This window comes from Scophthalmus maximus, chromosome 12 (assembly GCF_022379125.1).
Source record: "Scophthalmus maximus strain ysfricsl-2021 chromosome 12, ASM2237912v1, whole genome shotgun sequence".
In the NCBI taxonomy this organism is placed as follows: domain Eukaryota; kingdom Metazoa; phylum Chordata; class Actinopteri; order Pleuronectiformes; family Scophthalmidae; genus Scophthalmus; species Scophthalmus maximus.
This window is the reverse complement of record NC_061526.1, coordinates 4,480,406-4,502,500: the sequence shown is the minus strand read 5'-3', so window position 1 is coordinate 4,502,500 and position 22,095 is coordinate 4,480,406. Positions and strand designations below refer to the sequence as shown.

At 46.5% G+C, this 22,095-nt stretch overlaps 1 protein-coding gene across 3 annotated transcripts; it reads left to right on the top strand.

Moving 5' to 3' along the window:
- Nucleotides 1-3,254: 3,254 nt before the first annotated feature.
- On the top strand, nucleotides 3,255-19,429 carry acap1 (ArfGAP with coiled-coil, ankyrin repeat and PH domains 1). 3 transcript variants are annotated; one of them, XM_047335974.1, is made up of 24 exons: nucleotides 3,255-3,781; nucleotides 5,564-5,621; nucleotides 6,884-7,003; nucleotides 7,223-7,276; nucleotides 7,464-7,522; nucleotides 8,381-8,564; nucleotides 8,817-8,861; nucleotides 9,005-9,100; nucleotides 10,347-10,421; nucleotides 10,560-10,672; nucleotides 10,755-10,806; nucleotides 11,103-11,203; nucleotides 11,379-11,490; nucleotides 11,686-11,900; nucleotides 12,113-12,182; nucleotides 12,320-12,414; nucleotides 13,654-13,847; nucleotides 14,119-14,169; nucleotides 14,432-14,613; nucleotides 15,195-15,304; nucleotides 16,695-16,805; nucleotides 16,898-16,959; nucleotides 18,343-18,400; nucleotides 18,741-19,429. In XM_047335974.1, the coding sequence occupies exons 1-24, from the start codon at nucleotides 3,729-3,731 to the stop codon at nucleotides 18,742-18,744; spliced, it is 2,274 nt and encodes a 757-aa protein (XP_047191930.1). In that variant the 5' UTR covers nucleotides 3,255-3,728; the 3' UTR covers nucleotides 18,745-19,429. The 3 variants fall into 3 exon arrangements, with proteins under 3 accessions (XP_047191930.1, XP_035505235.1, XP_035505243.1); XM_035649342.2 differs by lacking the exon at nucleotides 18,343-18,400 and having other exon boundaries at nucleotides 3,256-3,781; XM_035649350.2 differs by lacking the exons at nucleotides 3,255-3,781; nucleotides 18,343-18,400 and adding an exon at nucleotides 4,213-4,354.
- Nucleotides 19,430-22,095: the final 2,666 nt, after the last annotated feature.

Genomic DNA, 22,095 nt, shown 5'->3' with positions numbered 1-22,095 from the left:
TGTTTTTATACATTGCATCACCTCTTTTACAAGAGAGAACCGGAAAATGAGAGACATGAAGGTGTCAAGTCACTTTTCAAGAATCACCGAGTTAAAAGAGTTTCGGTAAAGGTCCCCGGTTGATTGCGTAACCATTATTCTTGTGGTCATCTAGTTAATACACAAATGTATTCATTGATATGTGAAGTACACTGAAACGTGGCCTCGCAGTTGCTCCTGCGTGTTTGGCGTTTACCCGTGATCTTGAGGCCCTGTCTGGAGAACAACCATATTTTCAAATCACCCTTATGATTTCTTTTCTTTTTGTTGGCTGACAGTGGAAAGATGACGAGGTATGAGAGAGGGAGGGGGGGGGGGCACCTTTGGTCAGCACCTTTAACCCCTAAATCGCCAGATTGTCGCCAACACCTGCTTCTAGTAGTTTTAATGTTGCAGCGATGTGAACAAGTATATTTACATGATGTATCGATGACTCAGAGCCATCAATTCAAAATTTACATTTTTCTTCAATTCAATCAACTTGGACAAGCCATTCAAAGGTGAGCATTATTATGAACCATAAATCCACCTGTAAAAACTCACCCTGGCGGCAAAGGCTTCAAGTTTCCATATCTGTAAAAAAAATAAAAAATATATAGAACATATACAGTAAAACGAAATTGGAGTGTGCACAAACAAACGTTTACGAGACGATACTAAAAAAGCAGTTGTTTTTTCAAGACTTGTGCAATACTGATAAAGTGAAATCTAGTGCCTGAGTTAAAATCATTTTAAAATAATTCAAAAATATACATAACCGTAAGCATAATAGGCACTGTGGTTTTTCAAACTCATGTTTGACTGCGCATGTGTACAGAGCATCAAGTGGTCTAGTGGAGCTATTGGTCCAAGCAACCGACTGTTGTGTCAGAGCAAAAGCAGACTGTTTATTTTGAAAAGGCCACCGGATGTGACACGTTAACACCTTGACCTACTTGACGCCTGGACAGATGCGCGTAGGGGGATCTCCTGTCAGAGACGAGCGAGAAGAACCTGTCAAGCAGCCAAGTTTCACATCGTCCCCAAAAAAATAAATAAATAAAGCTTTTTATTTATTTATTTTCTTGTCTGTCCTCGGTGTCTGCGCCCGCTGCGTTGTGAACGTGCGCCGTTTGCGCACACACGCCCCCCACGTTCCTCTCACCACCTTTTTTTTTTTTTGGCGCAGCGCTGAGCCTCTCTCGAAAGGGGACAGATTATTTTAAGGAACTCAGATGAGGGCGGCTGGGGGCAAGGAAAGAGACTGTTATGTATTTTGACTGGTCCAATGTTACAAATCAGGTACAGTTAATTGGGATTCTTCGTTAAATCTAAAGTTTCTTTTCTGGAACTCTTGTTTTTTTTTTGAAACTTTTTTTCTTCTTTCTTGGCCATGAAAAATAATATTCCCACTGTGGTTTCGACTGGGTGGCAACTTTTGAAAGCCCTTTGTCCTGAGAGACGACATCTCCGTGCTGTTTATTGTGATGAACCCACTTAGCAACACTGGAGATATTTAACTACGCCCTTTCCGTGACGTCCGTGAAGATACTCGGTGTCTGAGATTCCTTTTTCTTTTTTTCTTTTTTACTCTTTGGCTCGCAGTTGTGATCGGGGCTGAGGTCCGTGAAGGCACCGCATCAATGTGATCCTCTGAAAGATAGATTTCCAGAGGGGATGAAAAAAAAAAATGATGATCATCCGCAAACATCCCATGAACCAAAGTCAAGGAAAGAGAGTAATCAAAACCGTCACGTTGTTTTTGTAGAGATGAGATAGTCAGGCAACTGTGAGGCTGCAGTGACTGCTTCTGATCAGCAGGGGGAGCCACAAACACCATCACATGATAGATAGATAGATAGATAGATAAATAGATAGATAGATAGATAGATATACAGATAGATAGATAGATAGGTAGATAGATATACAGATAGATAGATAGATAGATAGATAGATAGATGGATAGATATACAGGTAGATAGATAGGTAGATAGATATACAGATAGATAGATAGATAGATAGATAGATAGGTAGATAGATATACAGATAGATTGATAGATAGATAGATTATGATGTATTATTATTGTGGACAAACAAAGAGCACAGACAAACACAGGCTGCTGTAATGACACTTTTACACTTCTCTGGCTTCTGAGCGTCTGGTTTCTCAACCACAGGCTTCAGGGCGTCTGACTGCACCAGTTTGTGGTGATGATGACAAAGTGCAGTTGCTTATTTAAAGTTGCCCAACACACGGAAACGGTTTGTTTGTCCCCTTTTTCTTTTGCTACACCTGGGAAGCATGGAAGCCCATCTCTGCCAAAAGAAAAAACGCATGATAATAATTTGAAATACTTATTGGTATCTCCAAATGTGATCTTTTCGTCCCGTGAATATGACATAATATCACAGCATGTTTGATTTAATACATTTTAATTTCCTCTCCGTACCTTGAAAATATATTTAGTATAATATAATATTATTGTATTATATATTATAAATTATATCAAGTCATCATTTTTGTACGGAAGACTATTAGGGCCAGGCATAAGAAAAAAGATGAGGTCACAATTTTCCACTTTATTCCTCGATATACTATTTCAACTTCATTCTCGACATTTCGACTTTGATCTCGACAGTTCGAATGTTATATAAATAAAAAATAATCCCCCCCCCATTTTATTTATTTTATTATGCCTGGCCCTAATACTCTAATATAATCAAATACTAATCTAAAATGAACATTTTACATTTTAATATTCCTTTTCTCTTTCTTGGCATTCGTGGGCTTCCATACCGGGTGCTAATTTCCAGTTGGGTGGCTCACATACAGTGGCACCTCCTCGCCAACAAAAGGTTGCCAGACAAGAATACACACCCAAGTGTGTGTGTGTGTGTGTGTGTGTGTGCATGAAGGAGTGGAAATACACAAACAGGAGAGACCAAATTAATAATTCCAAGTAAAACTTGTCCCGGAATGAACGTGGCCCGTGACGATTATCAAACGTCCGAGTCGAGATTATGGGTCTTTAAACTCCGCATGACGCATTAGAGACCTTTTCGAGCGTAAAACCTGTGATCTCGGGCCAGTTTCCTACTTCACGACCACAGTTTGCGAATGAGTAAGAGGAGGAACCCGGAAGTGTAAGGCGTAAAATGTCGGGGGGGGGGGGGCTGCGTGCGCGTGCGTGTGATTGAGAGAGAGAGAGAGAGAGAGAGAGAGAGAGAGAGAGAGAGAGAGCAGTGCTCCGGTCCGCGTCCGTGGGAACGAGTCCGCGTCCAATCCGACGGCTGTCACCTGATTTCGCACCCGGCTCACTTTTTGGGGAACGTCGATCCGCTTCGACCGTTGAGGAGACTTGATTCTTGGAACGTTTGGGAACTTCGTCTTCTCTGTTTTCATTTCTCCCGGACACGATGGAAACGACGCGACTCGCATCCCCGGCGCGCGTTCACCGGCGGTGACGAGTCTTGCTTGCGGGCCACAGGGACTTTCAAACCAAAACCAAAAAAAACTAAAACGGAAGAAGAAACCACGACGCCGGCTGCAGGTGTGGAGCATTGGGACAGATAAGTTCGACTTCGATTTTGTCTTTCCTGTCGGGCTGCCGCTGCTGTCCTCTTCCTCTTCCTCCTCCTCCTCCATCGCTGAGGAACCAGAGACCCCCCCCCCCCCCGAGTGTCCGTGTGACCCGCAGTCCAGAGGAGCGATGACGGTCAAGCTGGACTTCGAGGAGTGTTTGAAAGACTCGCCACGCTTCAGGTAAGAAGTTTCACCTGCTTCTCCCCCCCCCTTCCTCATCGTGATGCTGCTGAGGAGGAGGAGGATGATGATGATGCTGATGATGAGGATGATGGTGGTGATGAGGATGAGGAGGAGGATGATGGTGATGATGATGAGGATGATGACCCCCTTGAACTTCTTGGGGGTTTGAAAATAAGGTGGATTACTTTACAGTTCAAATGTGTGTTTATTTTTTGTTTCCATTCAGGTTTGCCCTTTCAGGCAAATGTCAGTCGCTTTGAGTTTGCTGCCGGACATTGAAAAATCGAGGACAAATAAACAAAAACAATCCCTCCCCCTCTCCTGGATGTGCGTCCAAATCGAACGTCCCTGGTGTCACTACACGCGGCTTGTTTCCAACTTGTAAAACCTGCTTTGAGAAGGCTGTTGTAGTTCCCGGCTCGAGCCGTCGCTGAAGTCCTCCGTGACCCCCCCCCCCCCCAGTCTTCTTTGAACACAGAATCCTCATCTGGTGCAGTCTAAAAGGGAAGTGTCTCTAAGTTGGTTTTGCAAGCGGCTCAAGAGAGTTTGGCAGAGCCTGGGTGTGCCCTGGTAGGTTTTTTTCTTCTTCTATTTCTTTTTGGCGTCCTGCCCCGGGGCCCAGTGGCTGCTGTCGTCTCCTCCAGCTGATTTGGCATATTTCAGGCCTGAGTGTCGGCCTCGTCTTTCTCCCCGTCTCTCTCTCTCTCTCTCTCTCTCTCTCTCTCAGTTTTTTTGCCCCTATTGAGTTTATGAGACTTGCACAGTGGTGGAAAGTTTGAGCTGCGGCAGCTGCAGCAGAGCGGCGAGGTCCGGTGTCAGTGCCGACCAGCAGAACAGGGAAGGAACGGGGTGGGGGTGGGGGGGGAGATGGCAGGGGATGCTCAAAATTCATCAGACTTTGTAAACACAGTCGAGTCAACGGGCACGAGCGAAGGAGAGACAGCAGGAAGATGTGCCACTCAAGTGTGCTGCCTCCTGTTGCCGGGTAACGGTGGGGGGGGCAACAGGAAGTGAGGCGAGATGTGCTGAGGTGATCAACGGGACAGACAGGAAGTGTGTTGCTGGTTGTTTTTCTTTTTCTTTTTTTTTTCGTGAGGTCGAACCACAGCGGAAACTTGCTCTCGCACTCTCTCCGTCTGCAAGCGCGTCCAAAAAGCTGAGACGCTCGCTCGGGGAGAAAGAGAAAAAGCAGGCGTCACTTCAACGAAGGAATCTTTTTGGCAGTGGCCTCCTCCTGCTGACCCAGTCCATCCTTCCCTCTCTTTTCTCCCCTTCCCCTCCTCAGCCGACACGTCATTATGTCCTATTTCAAGAGGGCATGACCTCAGGCCTCGATTCCAACATCTCCCGCACAAACAAACGCAGAAACACAAACAGTTACTGTCTGTCCTCTCTCTTCTTCTCTCTCCCCCTCAGTCTCGTCTCTCTCTTTGTCTTTCGACGTCTCAGCGTGCCGCTAACGCACCGGTGCCAGACGCCGAGGTGCTTGCTCAAGGTCACAAAGTTCCTGAAACTACCCAATATGTCAAGCTCAATTGTGCGGGACATGTTGGAATTTTGTGGAATTTTATAAGATTAGAAATGTAAAAAAAAAAGTTTATGACTACGCATTGTCCCACATATTTAGCTGTTAGATTAACACATGCACCGCAAATGGGGGGATAGTCATGCAAACAGAAATGTGTTCAAACCAAAAAAACATTTAGTCGGTGTATTACAGCGACTCCGACCTTTGACACCAAGGTCCAGCGTGTGACTGTGGGTTTGTGTGCGTTTCAGAGCTGAAATCGAAGTCGTCCAAAGCGACGTGAGCGAACTCGAGACTCGACTGGACAAGGTGAGATACACCCCCCCCCCCCCACACACACACACACACACACACACACACACACACACACACGCGGTTGAGGTACATTTCACCTGACAATGGAGCAGGAAGTAGCTGCGGGTGCTGCTTCCCCTTTGCGTACTCGGAACGTAGCTGGTTCTGCTTCGGCGTGATAAAAACCATATTCTCCCGCCGCGCATTTGTGTTCGCACTCAGGCTGCAGTTTCAGATCTACCTCGATTGAAAGGTCCCATGTCGTGTTTCTGTTCCCTGAGGATGTTCGGTGTTGATACGCCACTTGACCCCTCTGCCCCCACGGGGGGGTTTCTTTAAAAACCTCTCCCCCGCAAATCCTCAAACGCGCGGCAGCAGGGAGATTCATTCAGACAAACTGGACTAGCCAGGTTGGAGCCCCTCGGGGCAGCTCCTATCTGCTCTTGGCGAGAAACAGAAATGCAAAACAAAAACGACTCTGTTGGAGCTCCAGAGTTGCTGCTCTGTCGCTGAACTCTGACCTTCTTACCGTCAAAGAACCAGGAAGAGCAATTTCCATGGCTGGAGTTTGACATTTGACATTTGACTTTTTTCAAAACTTTTACCGCACGTCAGGAGACAGGCCTACTATTGCAATTCAAGCACGTCACTCATACAGTAACAGAAGACAGTGGTATATATTACACATGCGTACATAGGGTCACCTTTTGGCCTACGAGTTTAAAGTGAGACATCAACTGTTTATATATAAATACATATAGAGGTTATTGCATCTTAGACTCAATGGAGCAAACGTGTTTCAGCCGCAGACTCCGCGCTTTGAACTGTCCCTGCCAGCATGAATGCCAGACAATGTTTCTGTACTGCAGGGGTTTTTCTTTCTGTTTTGGCCCGCCACGCTCGATCATATCACGCCGTGACAAACCTGATCTGGAGACAGATTTGAGGGGAAAAAATCTTCATGAACATAACAGCAAACCCTCAGACGTGAAAACTGTCGAATGTCACGTCTGCCCCCACAACAGCTTGTTCTGCCTTTCGCCAAGTGGCCGAAATCAACAAATAAAATATCTCTTCTCAGGGACTGTACCCAGTATTAGACAAAAATCAAAATCCACTCCACTGTAGTTTTAAAGAAGTCTGGCGAGTGTTTAAAAAGAAGCGCTCCGAGGTCTCACTCTGACTTTGGTATTTCGGGATGGATTTTGACTGTGCCTCTCTTTTCTTTTGTTCTTTTTGCTTTGTTGTTGTCGTCGTTGCGCGTTTGTGTCCTGCAGCTCGTGAAACAATGCCAGGCCATGGTGGAGGCCGGCCGGGTCTACTGCCAGAGCAGCAAGAGCTTCGTCAACGGCCTCCGGGAGCTGGGACACCAGTGCTCCGGCGACGCGATGATGGAGGTGAGAGAATACAAACATACCAGCTGTCAGGGAGTTATTTATATTCACTCACATTATCTTCCAGACATGTGTGTGTGTGTATATATATATATATATATATATATATATATGTACATGTCCGGGAGATTGCTCATTTTGTTTTATTCATGCAGACTGTTGTCTTTTTTGTCGTTGTTGCACAATTGCAAAGTCTAAACGCAAGGCCTCTGTCCCCCGCAGGAGTGCTTACACTCATTTTCCAAAAAGCTCTCCGACATCTTGGAGGCACAGGGGGTGAGTCTTTGTCTGTCTCCCGCACACAAGTTTCCATTCCGGCCGCGGCGCTTATCAGCTGCAGTATGTGGCCGAGCGAGGCTGCAGACTGTGCACACGTTTGACATTTAACAGTTGTGTGCGTGTGCGTGCGTGCGCGCGTGTGTGTCTGTGTGTGTGCTCAATGGGTCTCCTTTCCCCCTTGTAGGAAGTGATCGAGACCACGCAGAAGTCGGTCAAGACGAAGCTGCAGAACTTTGTGAAAGAGTGAGTGAGCTGCTCGGCGGCCGTCCCTGTTTGTTTCATCTAATTTTTTTATTTTTTTTTAAATGTTGGTTTTGTTTCCTCTCCCACTAGCGGCCGTGTAATTCATACTGACTGACTCACTCTCCTGCATGTCTGCCAACCATTAGCCCGCTGCATGACCCTTCATTCGTCTTGCTTTCTGCTCTCATTAGTGGGAGAGGGAGGGAGAGAGAGAGAGAGAGAGAGAGAGAGAGAGAGAGAGAGAGAGAGAGAGAGAGAGAGAGAGAGAGAGAGAGAGAGAGAGAGAGAGAGAGAGAGAGAGAGAGAGAGAGAGAGAGAGAGAGAGAGAGAGAGAGAGAGAGAGAGAGAGATTTGCCAGTGATACATTTTGAATTTTGTGTATCATTTCTCATCAAATGCTTGATGGACTGTCAAAACGCTGACAAGTGAGCTTTATTGAATTTTACGAATGCCCTGCAACAAACAACAACGTGAATAACACATCACGCAACTGCATTCATCCCCAATCTCCCAACCACACAGTCCGTCAACGCTTGGCGGGAGGCCACAGCGAACACAACATATTTGATATTTATGCAAAACTGAAACTGAATAGAAAGACACTAGTGTTAAACGCGTGTGTATGTGCACATATATTTATGGTCCCAGGTGTAGAATAGGGGTCTTCCATTCCAACAGGAACCGAATCTAGAAAAACCTCCAAGAGCAACTTCCTTTTCCTTTCAAAAATAGTTATAACAGCTAAACCTATTTGTATTCCATCTGTCAGTGGACGACTCATCTGTCGATTCCTAAACGGCCTCATTTCGCGAACGCACACAATAATTGCCCCCCTGTGCCGCCCGTCCTGTCCCCCAGAGATGTTCGCCGGTTCAAAGACGTGCGCAAGGAGTTTGAGCGCGGCAGCGAAGCCCTGGAGGGGGCGCTGGTGAGGAACGCTCAGGCCCCACGGGGGAAGCCACATGAGGTGGAGGAGGCCAGCAACGCTCTGCTCAACGCGCGCAGGACCTTTCGGTCGGAGGCCTTGGACTACGTCCTGGAGGTGAGGCAGGAGGAGGAAATCGTGATTATTTTTTTTTTTAAATGCAGCGCGTGAATAGCGGATCGAATCTGCGACGGCTCGTCTGATTAAAGTTCAGCCGTTGCCGTTTTGTTTTTTTTTTCATGATAAAAAAGTTTGCCTTGGGGCTTCTGTCCAGGTCCGTGGTCGTGTCTGTGCAGCACATTCACCAGCCAGAGCTTTTTGGTCGTGGAAACATGGAGTTTCTGAAACCGCTGCTTCCTTTTGTTTCAGATCAATGTCATCGAGGCCAAGAAGAAGACGGACATCCTCATGGCAGTGAGTTCACGCTGACCTATTTTCAGTTCATTTCTTCGGGCTTGCATCTTTTTAAAGTGTTAACTGTACTGTGTGTGGCAGCTTCTTTGCCATGCGTGCATAAATGTAAGGGTTCCTCAATGCTGTCTCGTGCGTCCTGTCAGATATTGTCACTGATGGAGGCCCAGGCCCAGTTTTTCCAACAAGGCCACCAGTCTCTGTCAGAACTGGACGAGTATCGACGGAAACTGAACGAAGAGGTAACTGCTAACCACTGATTTCCATTTAGAACGTTTATTTGGGCTAAGGGCTATACCAAATATTGGTAAGACGCGTTGAATTGAACCAAACCATGTTCGTGCAACACGTGGTATTCTTAATTCTAGGATACAAAATTGCGCCAGGGATTTTTGCGTGGTTTTTGAAGCACGTCTCAAGACACAGTCACAAGTTGACAGCACGCTTTCATCGTGACAGGAAAAAGTGAGCAACAACAGGAAATATTTCACGTGTGTGTGTGTGTGTGCGCGCGTGCGTGCGTGCTTGTTCATCCCTGCTTCTTGACTATGGAAAAAAAAAACACACAACGCTTTTGCACTGTCAACCTTGAACTCCAGCAGTTTTGTCGCTGAGTTGAGTTTGAGCTGAATGACAAGAATTTGAAACAGGAAGTGAACGTGTCCGCGCTCACAACAGGAAATGACAGGAATCGGAATAAGCAGATGAGGCCGAGCGATGGAGAGACCGGCAGGGAAAACAGACTAAACGCGACTCTGAAAAGGGAGAATACCACCAGTTTGGCACAGGATGCTCAGCACACTTCCTGTTTCCTGAAGTGTCCGCAGGAGTGATAACCTGCCTTGAACCTGCTGATCTCTCCCCGTGTCTACTTCCCCACACGGGCGAACGTGTTCGAGGGGGAAGCAAGGGTCTTCTCTGTCGACTCTGTACAGTGAACCAGCAGAAAAGACGAGACAAACGGGCACAAAATGGAGAAACGTACTGTACACTATGTGCATAAATCAGACACCAAGATTTTTACGGGTTGTCAAAAAACAAATCTGTAAAGAAGAAAAACCCTCAGCGATTGTCTTTCAGTCAGACTTATTTCTTCACTTTTTGTGATTTTATTATTATTATTATTATATTTAGCAAGCATGTAGAATAGCTCATATACATTTCTATTATAATTAATACATTGCATTTCTAGTAACTCAAAGCGCTTAAACGTTGACTGGGTTTTTTCGGCCGACTCAAGAATCTTTATCTGTATCTGTTAGACGTTGCTGACTAAAACTGCAAATCGCCAAATGTCTCCGGAAGCTTAACAGTTCTTAAGACGAGAGCTCTTCAAAGCTGTTGATTTTGTCCCTCCTGAAAGCGTAGTGGAGGGAAAGGAATTATGAGAGGTTTTATGAGCGGAGGCATACAAATCATTGGAAAATCAATAGCGGTGTCTGGAGAATGACTTGTCTGTATTTCTTTTTTTTCATTTCTTTATTACAGCACACTCAGTTTGTCCTGAACTCAGCCAGAGAGAAGAGGGACATGGAGCAAAGACACGCTGCAATCAAGAAAAAGGTAATTGGAGGTTTAGCATTTCAAAAAGGCACTTTGGGCCGAATCCCATAAAGATTGAAGGAAAATTGCTGCCTCTCCTACCGCTAAAGTCGCCCGATCCCTCCCTTGACTCACAGTATTAAATCCGATTAATTGCAGGACATCTCCTACGATGACTCCATCATGGATTTCAATGCCGATGCAGTTAATGGGATTGCCATGGAAGGATACCTCTATAAGAGAGCCAGCAACGCCTTCAAGACGTGGAGCAGGTACCATTTTACCCGTGGAATGTGTCACACAGACAGGACTCAGATGCCCACTGTCCTGTTCATTTGTCTTTATCCTCTCCAGGCGCTGGTTTTCCATACAGAAAAATCAGCTGGTGTATCAAAAGAAATTCAAGGTAAATATATATATATACATATTTTTTTATCTATATTTAATGATTGTCATTATCCAGTTGATAGTTATCCAAAAAGGGCTTTTAAATCAGGAGCAACTGGACTTTGGTTGAAGTCGTTTCACCTCTTGGATGAGAGATGTATCTCTAGTTGCTCCCGATTCAACGCCCTTTTTAATCTATTTATGAGGATGCACTTAATACGGCCAAATATGGAACAAATTGATTTTATCTAATCGCAGATGTGCACATATAAGCATGCAAACTTTGTGTTGGTCCTGTCTGACCTTCTCTCTCAGGATCAGCCGACCGTTGTGGTGGAGGACTTGCGTCTTTGCACCGTCAAGCCCAGCGCTGAGAATGAGAGGCGGTCCTGTTTTGAAGTGGTCTCCCCGTCAAAGTGAGTTTTTGCCGTGGGCGGCCGCGTTCATGCGTATGGGTGTATTTGAGTGATGGTGGTGAACTTTTCATCCGCTTTAAGTGTGCGGGGGTAAAAGCGTCCTGCCGAGAAGTGGGGTGTGCTTCTCATGTAGAAAGAAATTAGGTGATTACATTGTGTGTGTGTGTGTGTGTAGGTGTTGTTTGTTGCAGGCGGACTCGGAGAGGCAGCAGCAAGCGTGGATCAGAGCCGTACAAAATAGCATTGCCTCAGCCTTTCAGGAGTGCAGAGAGGACGCACACAGCCCGGTGAGAATACACACACACGCACACACAAATCATACACACACATACATCACACAATCTCTTAAAAAAAGCGTTTCTCGGTGGGAGTTTAACCGGAGGCGATATAGAGGAAGTTGTATGGCTTATGTGCGTGTCCTCATTCCTGCATTTGTGTGTGTGTGTGTGTGTGTGTGTGTGTGTGTGTGTGTGTGTCATCAGAGACAGCGCTGCAGCTCGGTGTCGGTCGGCAGTTTGGGAGGCGGGGGTGGAGGAGGCGGAGGCGCGGAGCAGGAGAACGAGGGCTGCACGGCGCTGGAGGAGGTCCAGTCGATCCCGGGGAACCGGCAGTGCTGCGACTGCGGCGAGCCCGGTCCCGACTGGGCCTCCATCAACCTGGGCATCACGCTTTGCATCGTCTGCTCGGGAATACACCGGTACAGTACACACACACACACACACACACACACACACACACACACACACACACACACACACACACACACACACACACACACACACACACACACACACACACACACACACACACACACACACACACACACACACACACACGTATACCCATGCATGCACACAGGCACACACTTGGCCTGAAACCTGAGCTGTAATAGATTTCTTCTCTTAACAGGAGCTTGGGAGTCCACTTCTCCAAAGTGCGCTCCCTCACTCTGGACTCCTGGGAGCCGGAGCTCGTCAAGGTGATTTAGTCCTTTGACCACAACAGCTACACAACCTCATTATTACCTTCTCTGCCTCTAAAAATGAATTCCAACGAGAGCAATGATTACGCAACACATTGCGTAATAGTTAGCTAAAGTTTCTGTGCTTTCTTTAGTTGATGTGTGAATTAGGAAACACGGTGATCAACAGGATCTACGAGGCCCGCATCGACGAGATCACCATCAAGAAGCCACACGCCTCCAGTCCCAGGTACAAACCATCAAAACTGTCCAGTGTGCAGACATTAAAGAGCAATTCCACAAGTTTTACACATGCACTTCGGTTCCCACGGGCCTAGAAAATACTACTGGCTGAGAAAACGGTCTGTTGTCGAATCATTGATTAAATGTCGCCACCAGGAATACTTGTCATTCAAACTCATTATTAATATTCTGTTAATGTACAGTGCTGGTTCACTGCTGGCGTCAAAGATGGCAGCCAGCCTCTCCCTGCATTAATGCCCAGATGTTATACACCAGCAGATTGGAAAAGGAGAGATGGACGACTCGTATCTCGTTACGTGTCGGAATACACACCCTCTGTGTCAACGCAGAGGTGGTTTTGAGTACTTTGGCAGGAGTTCATCCGTCTGTCTGTCTGTGGACGGATTTAGTCGCCGCAATATCACCGCAACAGTACAAGGCGCCGCAAAACTTTACAGGTGTAGGTGTAGTTTACATAAAGAACGAAGGGCGAGTTCAAAGAAGGGTGAGGCCCGACCCCGTGAATCCTGAGTACTCGTGTGATGATGCATTAATATTAATGGTAGTTTATATTACTTCTGAGTATGCAGGGGATTGGAACGTCATTGTTGACAGGGGCGTCGCAAAATGGCAGTTGATGAAGCTGCTGATGCAACATGTCTGGTCGGTGCAGCTGCAGCAACACTGAGAAATCAACAGAGAAACACTCCCCGTCACGTCCTGCTTTCTTACTGATGGCATCAGAAAAAAAATAGAATTCTCCCTGTGCGCATCAGATTGTTGTTGTTTTTTTACAAATCACTGAAGGCTGACACTCTGATCGTGACTGGATTTGGCTTACAACTCTCTTTAATCTTTTGACTTCCTCTTCTCCCCTCTCTTGTGTCGCAGCAGACAGGAAGTGCCACAGGTACATGATACACGTGGTTAGCATCGTGACTAAAGAGGCCGGAAATTGTTGTGAGGCTGCTCACTCTGTGCGGCACAAGCTTCCAGTCTTGTTACACATAATTTGATTATTGTCTCATATTCCTTTTTGAAATGTTCCCTTTTTCTTGCCATATTCGTGTTTGGATTTCTTAGTCACATATTTTGTAGACTAAATGTGTTTTGTTACACAGCTGATTAATGGGGACTTGCATGAGGTCGTCTTTTGCACATTGTCTCGTTTTTACTGGAGGAATATGCAGCCGTCTCCCTTTCAGCCTGTCTCCCTCCTGTCTGATCTATCATTTCTTCCCTTCAGAGGAGACAAGGAGTCGTGGATCCGATCAAAGTACGTCGAGAAAAAGTTCATCCAAAAGCTGCCGGAGACCGGCCGGAACCCGCCGCTGAGGCGGTCCAGCGGCAAGAAGGCCCGGGCGACCACGCAGGACCGGACCGCGCAGAGGCCGCCGCTCAAGCCCAAACCAAACCGGGCCACCTTGCCTCGGCTCACAGGTAAAATCCCTGCGCCGGGAATCAAGATGCAGTTAAGGTCTACTAATAAATCCTGCTGGTTTTGCTTGTTGTCTAATAGTTGGTCTCTCGCTTTACTCGTCCTGCTGATCGAAACAGAAACACACACGCTCACATTCACACAATTCCCAGACATGGTGATCCAGCAAAAGCTGGTTATCCTAATGACCTGCTCTGCTGTATTTGTGCGTGTGCGTGCGTGTGCGTGTGACACACACACACGACAATCGTGACACTCTCTCTCTTTCCTCAGGGCTGAGCCCTACTGACCTTGTCCAAAAGAACAATACAAGCCCTCACAAAAGTAAGATCTCACACACACACACACACACACACACACACACACACACACACACACACACACACACACACACACACACACACACACACACACACACACACACACACACACACACACACACACACACACACACACACACACACACACACACACACACAGGCTCTGGACTAGAACATTTGAAAGTTAAATCACTTCTCAAAAAGAGGAACATTGTCACACTAATATCCATAAAACTATCCCTACGTAACCCTGTGCTTCCCCTCAGACGCGGACGAGGAGGAGGAGGAGGAGGATCTGAGCGGACTTCACCCCGGAGCGCTGCTGTACCGGTCCGCCGCCCTGCAGAACTTCCCCGTCATGGCCGACGCTTTGGCTCACGGGGCCAATGTCAACTGGGTGAATGTGGCTGAGGAGTCCAGCACGCCGCTGATTCAGGCCGTCTCAGCGGTGAGTGAGGGAGCCTACGAGCCACATTTTCATACAATATTATAGGAATAGTTATGTTATTCAGAGGATGAATCCTCTGGAGTTTTGGTGACCCCCTGACCTTTTCCTTCTAGCACCACCTGCAGGCCAATCTCTTGAACATTCTGGTGCATTAGAAGGTATCCCAACAACAAATTATATTCACTATTGTGAATATGAAATGTCCCCAGGGGATAAACCCTATTGATGCTGGCTACAACCCGAATTTCCACAACTACACAAGCAAAATAAAAAGATCTCGCGAAACAATAGGCCATGGAATTTACTGAACACAGTCGTGCTCTTGACAGGGTGATATTTTTAAAACTCTACAAGCTTCCCTGTTGCACCAGCCACCAATTAAAATACACTAAAATGATCTGAGCTCATTCATGCAACTAGGGGGATAAACCGTCAGGATAACCATGGCAATCGTTCATCATTTAGTTGTGTTAACCTGTGTGGACGAGGTGATAGTGAGGGGACGTCCGGAGAGGATCACATAGGTTGTCTTAAAACAGGAATCCCCAACGGCAACTAACGCCTTGTTGTGTTCCGAGCAGAACGCCCTGGCAGCCTGCGAGTTCCTGCTGCAGAACAGCGCCAACGTCAACCAGGCCGACAGCAACGGCAGAGGTCCGCTGCACCACGCTACCATCCTTGGTCACACTGGGTAGGATGCACTGTCCGCACACACACGCACGCACGCACGCACACACACACACACACACACACACACACACACACACACACACACACACACACACACACACACACACACACACACACACACACACACACACACACACACACAGGCATAGCACAAAGGGAATAGACTTCCCAGGTCCCAAGGGTGGGATGGCTTGGGGTGAATACATTGGTTGTATTGTGTTTAACACACACGCGCACACACACACGAGACTAACAGTCCCATTTCCCTTTGGTAAATTGCTCGCGTGTCACCGAATATTCATTCTAGAGACGAAAATAAGCTACCGGACTAAAAACGGCGACCAATCACATACAGAACAATAAGATAAAGTCAGAGAAGAAGTAAAAGATTGCAGGCTGCACAAAACCCTGAACCGCCGCAAATGATTTCTTACCTTGTAATCAATTTATATAGACAAAGGTTGGTTCATTAGACAGAAATACGAGTGCTGAAAAATAAACACATTACTTCAAATCTATTTAAGCCTCCGGGCTCGGTGCCCGAAACCATCAACAGAACAAATTGGATTCAGCCCGTTTGTCCAAATGACATTTCGTTGTTGTTCTTTGGGTAAAGTGGCGAATCTCTGCATTACGAAAGAGATGAATGGAAATGAAATATAACAAGCTCCTATGACAAGCTGGTATCACTAATGTAACCACTTGATTTCTTAAAAAGTGTATTTCATCTTAAAGCTGCTGACGTGATTTATGATGCAGCTTTTATTACCAAACGTCTCATTTCCAATCAGCGTCCACTCTATTTCCTGCGCAGTCTTTTGCCAAATGAACGTGACAGTTTATGTGTCCAACGTTTTTTCGAAACGGAGAAGACGTAGATAACATGGAGGCCCAGTATTTCAATGCTCATCGGGAAGTAAAAGGCTGCATCTGGCTCTAATCCCGTCTGGCCTGGGTCCATAACCGTGCAGGAATAGGTTATACACAACACGGAGCGATTGAGACAAATGTATCCGAGGTTGTAGGCTATTCGCGTGGTCCTGAAAGACACTGCTCGTCCCCTGCTCGACCAAATAAGTCCAACGAGTATGACACCGTGGAAAGATTTGCGCGCTCCTGAAGGACCGTGAAGCGAAGGCCCAAATAAAATAGAAGGGACTCTGAGATTCACTGTTCACACAATAAAGCAACATCGCAGAGTCAATGTGCTGTTTTAAGTATTCACTGGGAAGTGTGTTACAGAAAGTCGGGATTACCTGGCCTAACCCTAGGAATCTGTAAATGTCCTGACACACGCACACGCACACACACACACACACACACACACACACACACACACACACACACACACACACACACTCTCTTTTGATGTGTCTCTTCTCTTTCCACAGGTTGGTTTGTCTCTTCTTGAAGCGAGGAGCGGACTACAACGCCCGGGACAAGAACCAGAAAGACCCCATAACCATCGCCGTGGACAACGCCAACGCCGACATCGTCACGTTGTGAGCGTTCGAGACCAGAGAAACCGTTTGACGCGACGCGTCGGCGACAGCGCCTCCCCTAACTGATGCTCCTCTCGCCCTCTCTCTTTCAGGCTGCGGATCGCCAAAATGAACAAGGAGATGCGGGAGATGGACGGAGCATTCGGCCAACCAGGTCACTCAAGGGGGCAGGGCTCTGGGGGGATTCTGAGCGGGACTGGGGGTGGGCGGGCCCACACCAGGAAGAGCCTCCAGGCTTTAAAGAATCATATAAGTGGCTGGGCTCTGGGGGGGCAGAATGATTAGTGGGGGTAAAAGTCAGCGCTGGAATGGGCTTTTTTTTTTTTTTGCAGTAAAGCAGATAAAAAAATCACAATCAAATTCAACGGCAAGTCTTTTCAGAGAAGTTATCCCGGTCTTCCTTCGTGTATCATTCAAGGAAACAATTCAAAGATGAAAAAAATACAACAAAATTGGCCGCATTGATAAGAGCATAGAGTCCAAGTCCTGTAAACCCAGAACGAGCCAGAAACACAGGGTACGACGGTTCGGAGGCAGAGTCTCACAGGACATGAATGAAAAACAGATTTGTTGATCTGTAAAAAAAAAAAAAAAAAAGAAGAAAGAAAACGGGAACATGTCTTGCGAAACAAAGAAGGGACATTGCGTGTGAGCATTTCTTCACACGCACGTCCACATGCACTTTGCATTACCAACGCACATCACCCTGCACTTTGAAATCCACCAAATTTAGAAATACCTTTTCAGTAGAGTTGGTTGTTTTTTTGGTTGGTTTCTTAAACTGCAGGTACACAACAGTGTACCTGCAGTTTACGAAAATGTGTGTGTATATATATATATAAAATAGACCGAAATCAGGCCTGGGTTTTTTTTTTAAGTCTATATTTGGGATAATTTTTTATATGCACAATGTACAGCCTGCATGTTTATTTTGGTTTTTTTTTGTCATGGCCGTTGGTGTACATTGGACTGTTATTTTCAGTCCAGTGAAGCTAAATTCAGTTGGGTTTGGTTCTCATAGAAAAATGTTCTTCTGCTATTCTGTGAATAGTGAATGATGCCGTTTTTAAACATTTACATATATATCTTACATGTTAGTATGTATCAGAATGTCATGGGGCCAAGAGGAAGAGCCCTGTGCTCGAGGTTAACAGTGGGTTTTGTTTGCGTTCATGTCATTTGGCTCCTTCTCAAGCTGCACAGTCCATTCTTTCATGATCGCCCTTGAGTCGACATCTCAACTTTTGTTAAGTTTCCACCCCAGTTTTCTGGTGTGAATTGTTTTCAGGTCTCGACTCATGAAGGAATGGAAACTTGAGGCTTTCTTTATTGTCTGCTCTAAAAACAACTGCTGGTCAGTATTTGACGTGCTGTGCTTTATCGTTGTGTGTGTGTGTGTGTGTGTGTGTGTGTGTGTGTGTGTGTGTGTGTGTGTGTGTGTGTGTGTGTGTGTGTGTGTGTGTGTGTGTGTGTGTGTGTGTGTGTCTTTGTCAAATGCACTCGTGTGCCTTTGCCTTCTGCCCGCTGAGATGCCCAGCTGGTCTCAACTGCTTGTGCAGTGTGCCACCTACTGAAAAGGGAAAAAAGAAAGAAAGGTAAAGTGCATGTGCATGCCGTAATGTGTGTGTATTTGTTCGGTTGCATGCTTCCTGCTTTAGGGCGACGACTAAACGTGTTCAGGGAAGAAGTTGGTGGAGTTAAAGTCAGTCAAACTGAACATGTCCCCTTCGACATGACCCAGCCTACGAGGAAACACGTGGTTCAAACACACACGTGTCTCGTTAATGGGGAGAAAAGGGGACATCAAACCAAGAATAAAAAAGGAGAAAAATATGGCAATCATTTGTCAAGGAATTCTAAAACCTAACAGATTTTCAAACCTCTTAATAATCCATAATAGAAAAAATAAAAATGCCCTTTTGTGATCTTTTCCAGGTGATGAAACATACCAGGACATCTTCAGAGACTTTTCACACATGGCCTCCAACAACCCCGAGAAGCTCAAACGCCGCAGCGCAGACCCCAAATTTTAACCGGCCGCCGCCGCCGCCGCCGCCGCCGCCTCCTCCTCGACGCCACATTTCACACTTCAGCCAGACATTCAGAAAACCACGCTTGCACACACACACACACTCACTCTTTCCCCTGGCTACGTGCCACATGGTCGGTCATAGCTCAGCTGGTGTTGACTTCAGAGGGATCCGCTCTCCGAAGAGTGAATTCTTTGTGCGAGCACGTCAGAGCGGAACTATTGTGCTGCGAGTGGAACCAGCGGGACCAGCGGGAGGTGTCTTCACGTCTAGCCGAGGGTAACGCCATCAATCTGCCACCATTTCCTGATTAAATGCAGTAAATCTATTGTTTCTTCCTTGCAACCCAAAGGAGCCGTGTTTTAACGTCCATCTGCCATTTCCATCGACTTTTTATAGGAGAGCGAAGGCGTTTGTTGGAAATGCACCTAATTGTTGCAAAAAAAAAAGGGGGCATTTTTTCACCCTCCGTTGAATGATTATGTATTGCAGATTGTTTTGTTTTTTTCTTTCTTCTGAAATTTTTTCGGACGCCGTTCATGTCCGTGTTCATGTGAGGTACTTTGATCAAATAAAGCGAAATGTAAAAACTCACCTCTCAGTGTGTTTGAAAGTGCTTCGAAGGTCACGCGTTTCCAGTGATGGTCGTTTGGTGTCAATCGCACAAAACCTCCAGCAGAGGGAGCCATCGTTTTGTGATGGAGCCTCGTCCACATTGCGACTGTAGGATTCAAATGAATAAATGAGTGGGATAAATGCCTCAGATAACGACGAATGTGAAGTCCACTGAAGAGTGTAGCTCACTTTTTTTCTTTTTTTTTAATGTCGACAACACTGTTATGTCACATCTGTAGGATAAAATGGAACCAAAGAGCTGCATCTCAGAACATTGATGACATTCTCTAATACTTGATTTTCAGACAGACTATATAACCGGAACTGGTTTGTTTTGTGCAGCCAGTGGCAGCATCACGGGTGAACTGAACAACAACCAGTGTGCTGGAAGTAATAAACATCTAGAAACAAATGCAAAAGTGCCTTTCTCACAGTCATATTCAAAGTGATAATCTGGCACAGTAATGTCTGTAGCAGTACAGGTAAGGTAGACTACCACGGACTCCATCTGTGCACCGTTTACGGCAGTGGTGTGGGGAATTATAGGTTTTCTATTTCGGGTGTTTGGTGTATGTGCATGTCCCTAAAGGTCAAAAGAACGAAATAAACGGCGCTAATAACTAAGACGACAAGCCAGTGTCGATGAAACATTTACCGTATGCCAAGAACACTGACCATCAAACATAACGTGTGTTTAGTTAACGTTGAATTGATTTCATTCATTAGAATGAAAATATAGTGGTGCAAACTACACCACTAATACTCATTTTTAAAAAAGCTTATCGTCTTAGCTCCAGGTTTTCCACTAAAAGTCTTTTGAATTCAGTTTTTCGAACAGCTCTCGGGGTTTTTCAAGCCCGTCCTGTTTCGCAGTGTTGGCACGAGATTAAAAAAAAGATGTCCCCGTACAAAAGGCACGAACAATGGCAATGCTTCAAAAGTTGCCAAATGATATCGATAATAACCCTCTTAATATTAACTTCCGCTTCTGCGCACAACCCTCTCACTCGCGGCGACGTCACACACACACACGCCACGCCTTTGATTCCCCGCGGTCCGGTCTTTATGGCGCCGGCGTGACATCACCATGCCTTTTAGTTCAAACGACATTCTGTTGGTTTGTTCCAATGTGTGATCCATCAGCGCAGACACACAAAAAGAAGAGCAGCTCCCCCGTTTCAAGTCCACGAACACATTTGAGGTTATAAACCGGCAACATGCCCATTGCAACCCTGGTGTCCTTTGTGGCCACCGCAGTCTGTACGGTTGTTCAACATTTCCTCCCCCTCGACGAAAGCAGGGACGAGCCCGTCAGTCCGGAGGAAGCTGTGAGAAGCGCTGCAGTGAAGCTGAAAGAGACCGGAGTTCCTGGTCAGCACCTATGCATAATAGCACGTGTGTTCAAGGTCGCAAGAGACACCTGCGATTCTGCGGCCGTGCTCGAAGTTGCAGTGGCTGCGTTCAACGCCGGAGCAGCACTGGGGGAGATCGGCGTCCACTCACCTCTGTTCAGCGTCGTAGCGAACGTGTGCGACGCAAAGGTGGACCTGCCCGAAGACCAGAACAACCCCATCAGTCTGTTCACAGATTTGTACGACAACATCTGGGCGAGGGAGGCCGCTTCTGCGCCTGACCCCGAGGAGGTCAGGGCGGAGGCCGCCGCGGCGCTGGATGACGTCCACGTTTCTGCCCCGGTGCTCAGCACTATGGCGGACGTGTTCGACGTCGCGACAGCCAGCAGCGAGCCTGCACTCGTGTTGAACGTCGCGGCAGCTGTGTGCTCCGCTGCGGCGCGGGCAGAGGTCAGGGCTTGGCGGGACGGATTGCTTCAGCAGCTCGAACGAATCGGATGGTTCAAACGGAACGGCCCGATGCGGCATTTAAGGCCGAAAGGTCAGACGCCACTATCGTAGACAAAGCTGTGTTCATCACATAGCCTGCACACACACTCTCTTTCTCTCTTATTCCTCTTCCAGTTCAATGTTGTTTGAAAAGAATAAACAGATATAGAATGTGCAAGGCATTTTTAAATTGATTAGGTTCCCGTTCCTCCTCCTCTTCTTCTTCTTCTTCTTCTCGTCCTTCGCGGACAACAGAAACAGGCACACGACTAGAGAGTGGTCGGTTAGTTAGTGTCTATCGCCGACGCGCAACACTTCTCATGAACAGAGGAGTGATCAAATGGCTGCAGTTACATGTTCCTCACTTTTTACGCCGTCGCAGCACTTCGGACGCTCATCGCATGGACTTTTCACACATTTCCACTGTGGTAAATCACTGCACATGCTGATATCTGACCCTTCCAGTGATTTTATCTATTTAGCCGAATTTCGAAAACTCATAAATTTTACTGACCGTTCTGCTACTGCCATGGACGCTGGCATCAAGTCCTCCATCCCTGCGACATTTGGGGAGTAATCCGCGGAGGGTATGTTAAAAGCTTATTTTCCCCCAAACTATTTAATTCGTAGCAGTGTCTGGGAGCACACAGACCTTGATGCAGAGAAATATCACTCATGGAGAATATTACGGTAGTCAACCTTTTTTTTGAAAGGCCTGGACTGTAATAGGACTGTGTTGCTGGGCTGTTCAGAGTTTATTGGCGTATTATTGTTTACGTACAGAGTCTATCGGGTTATGGTAGT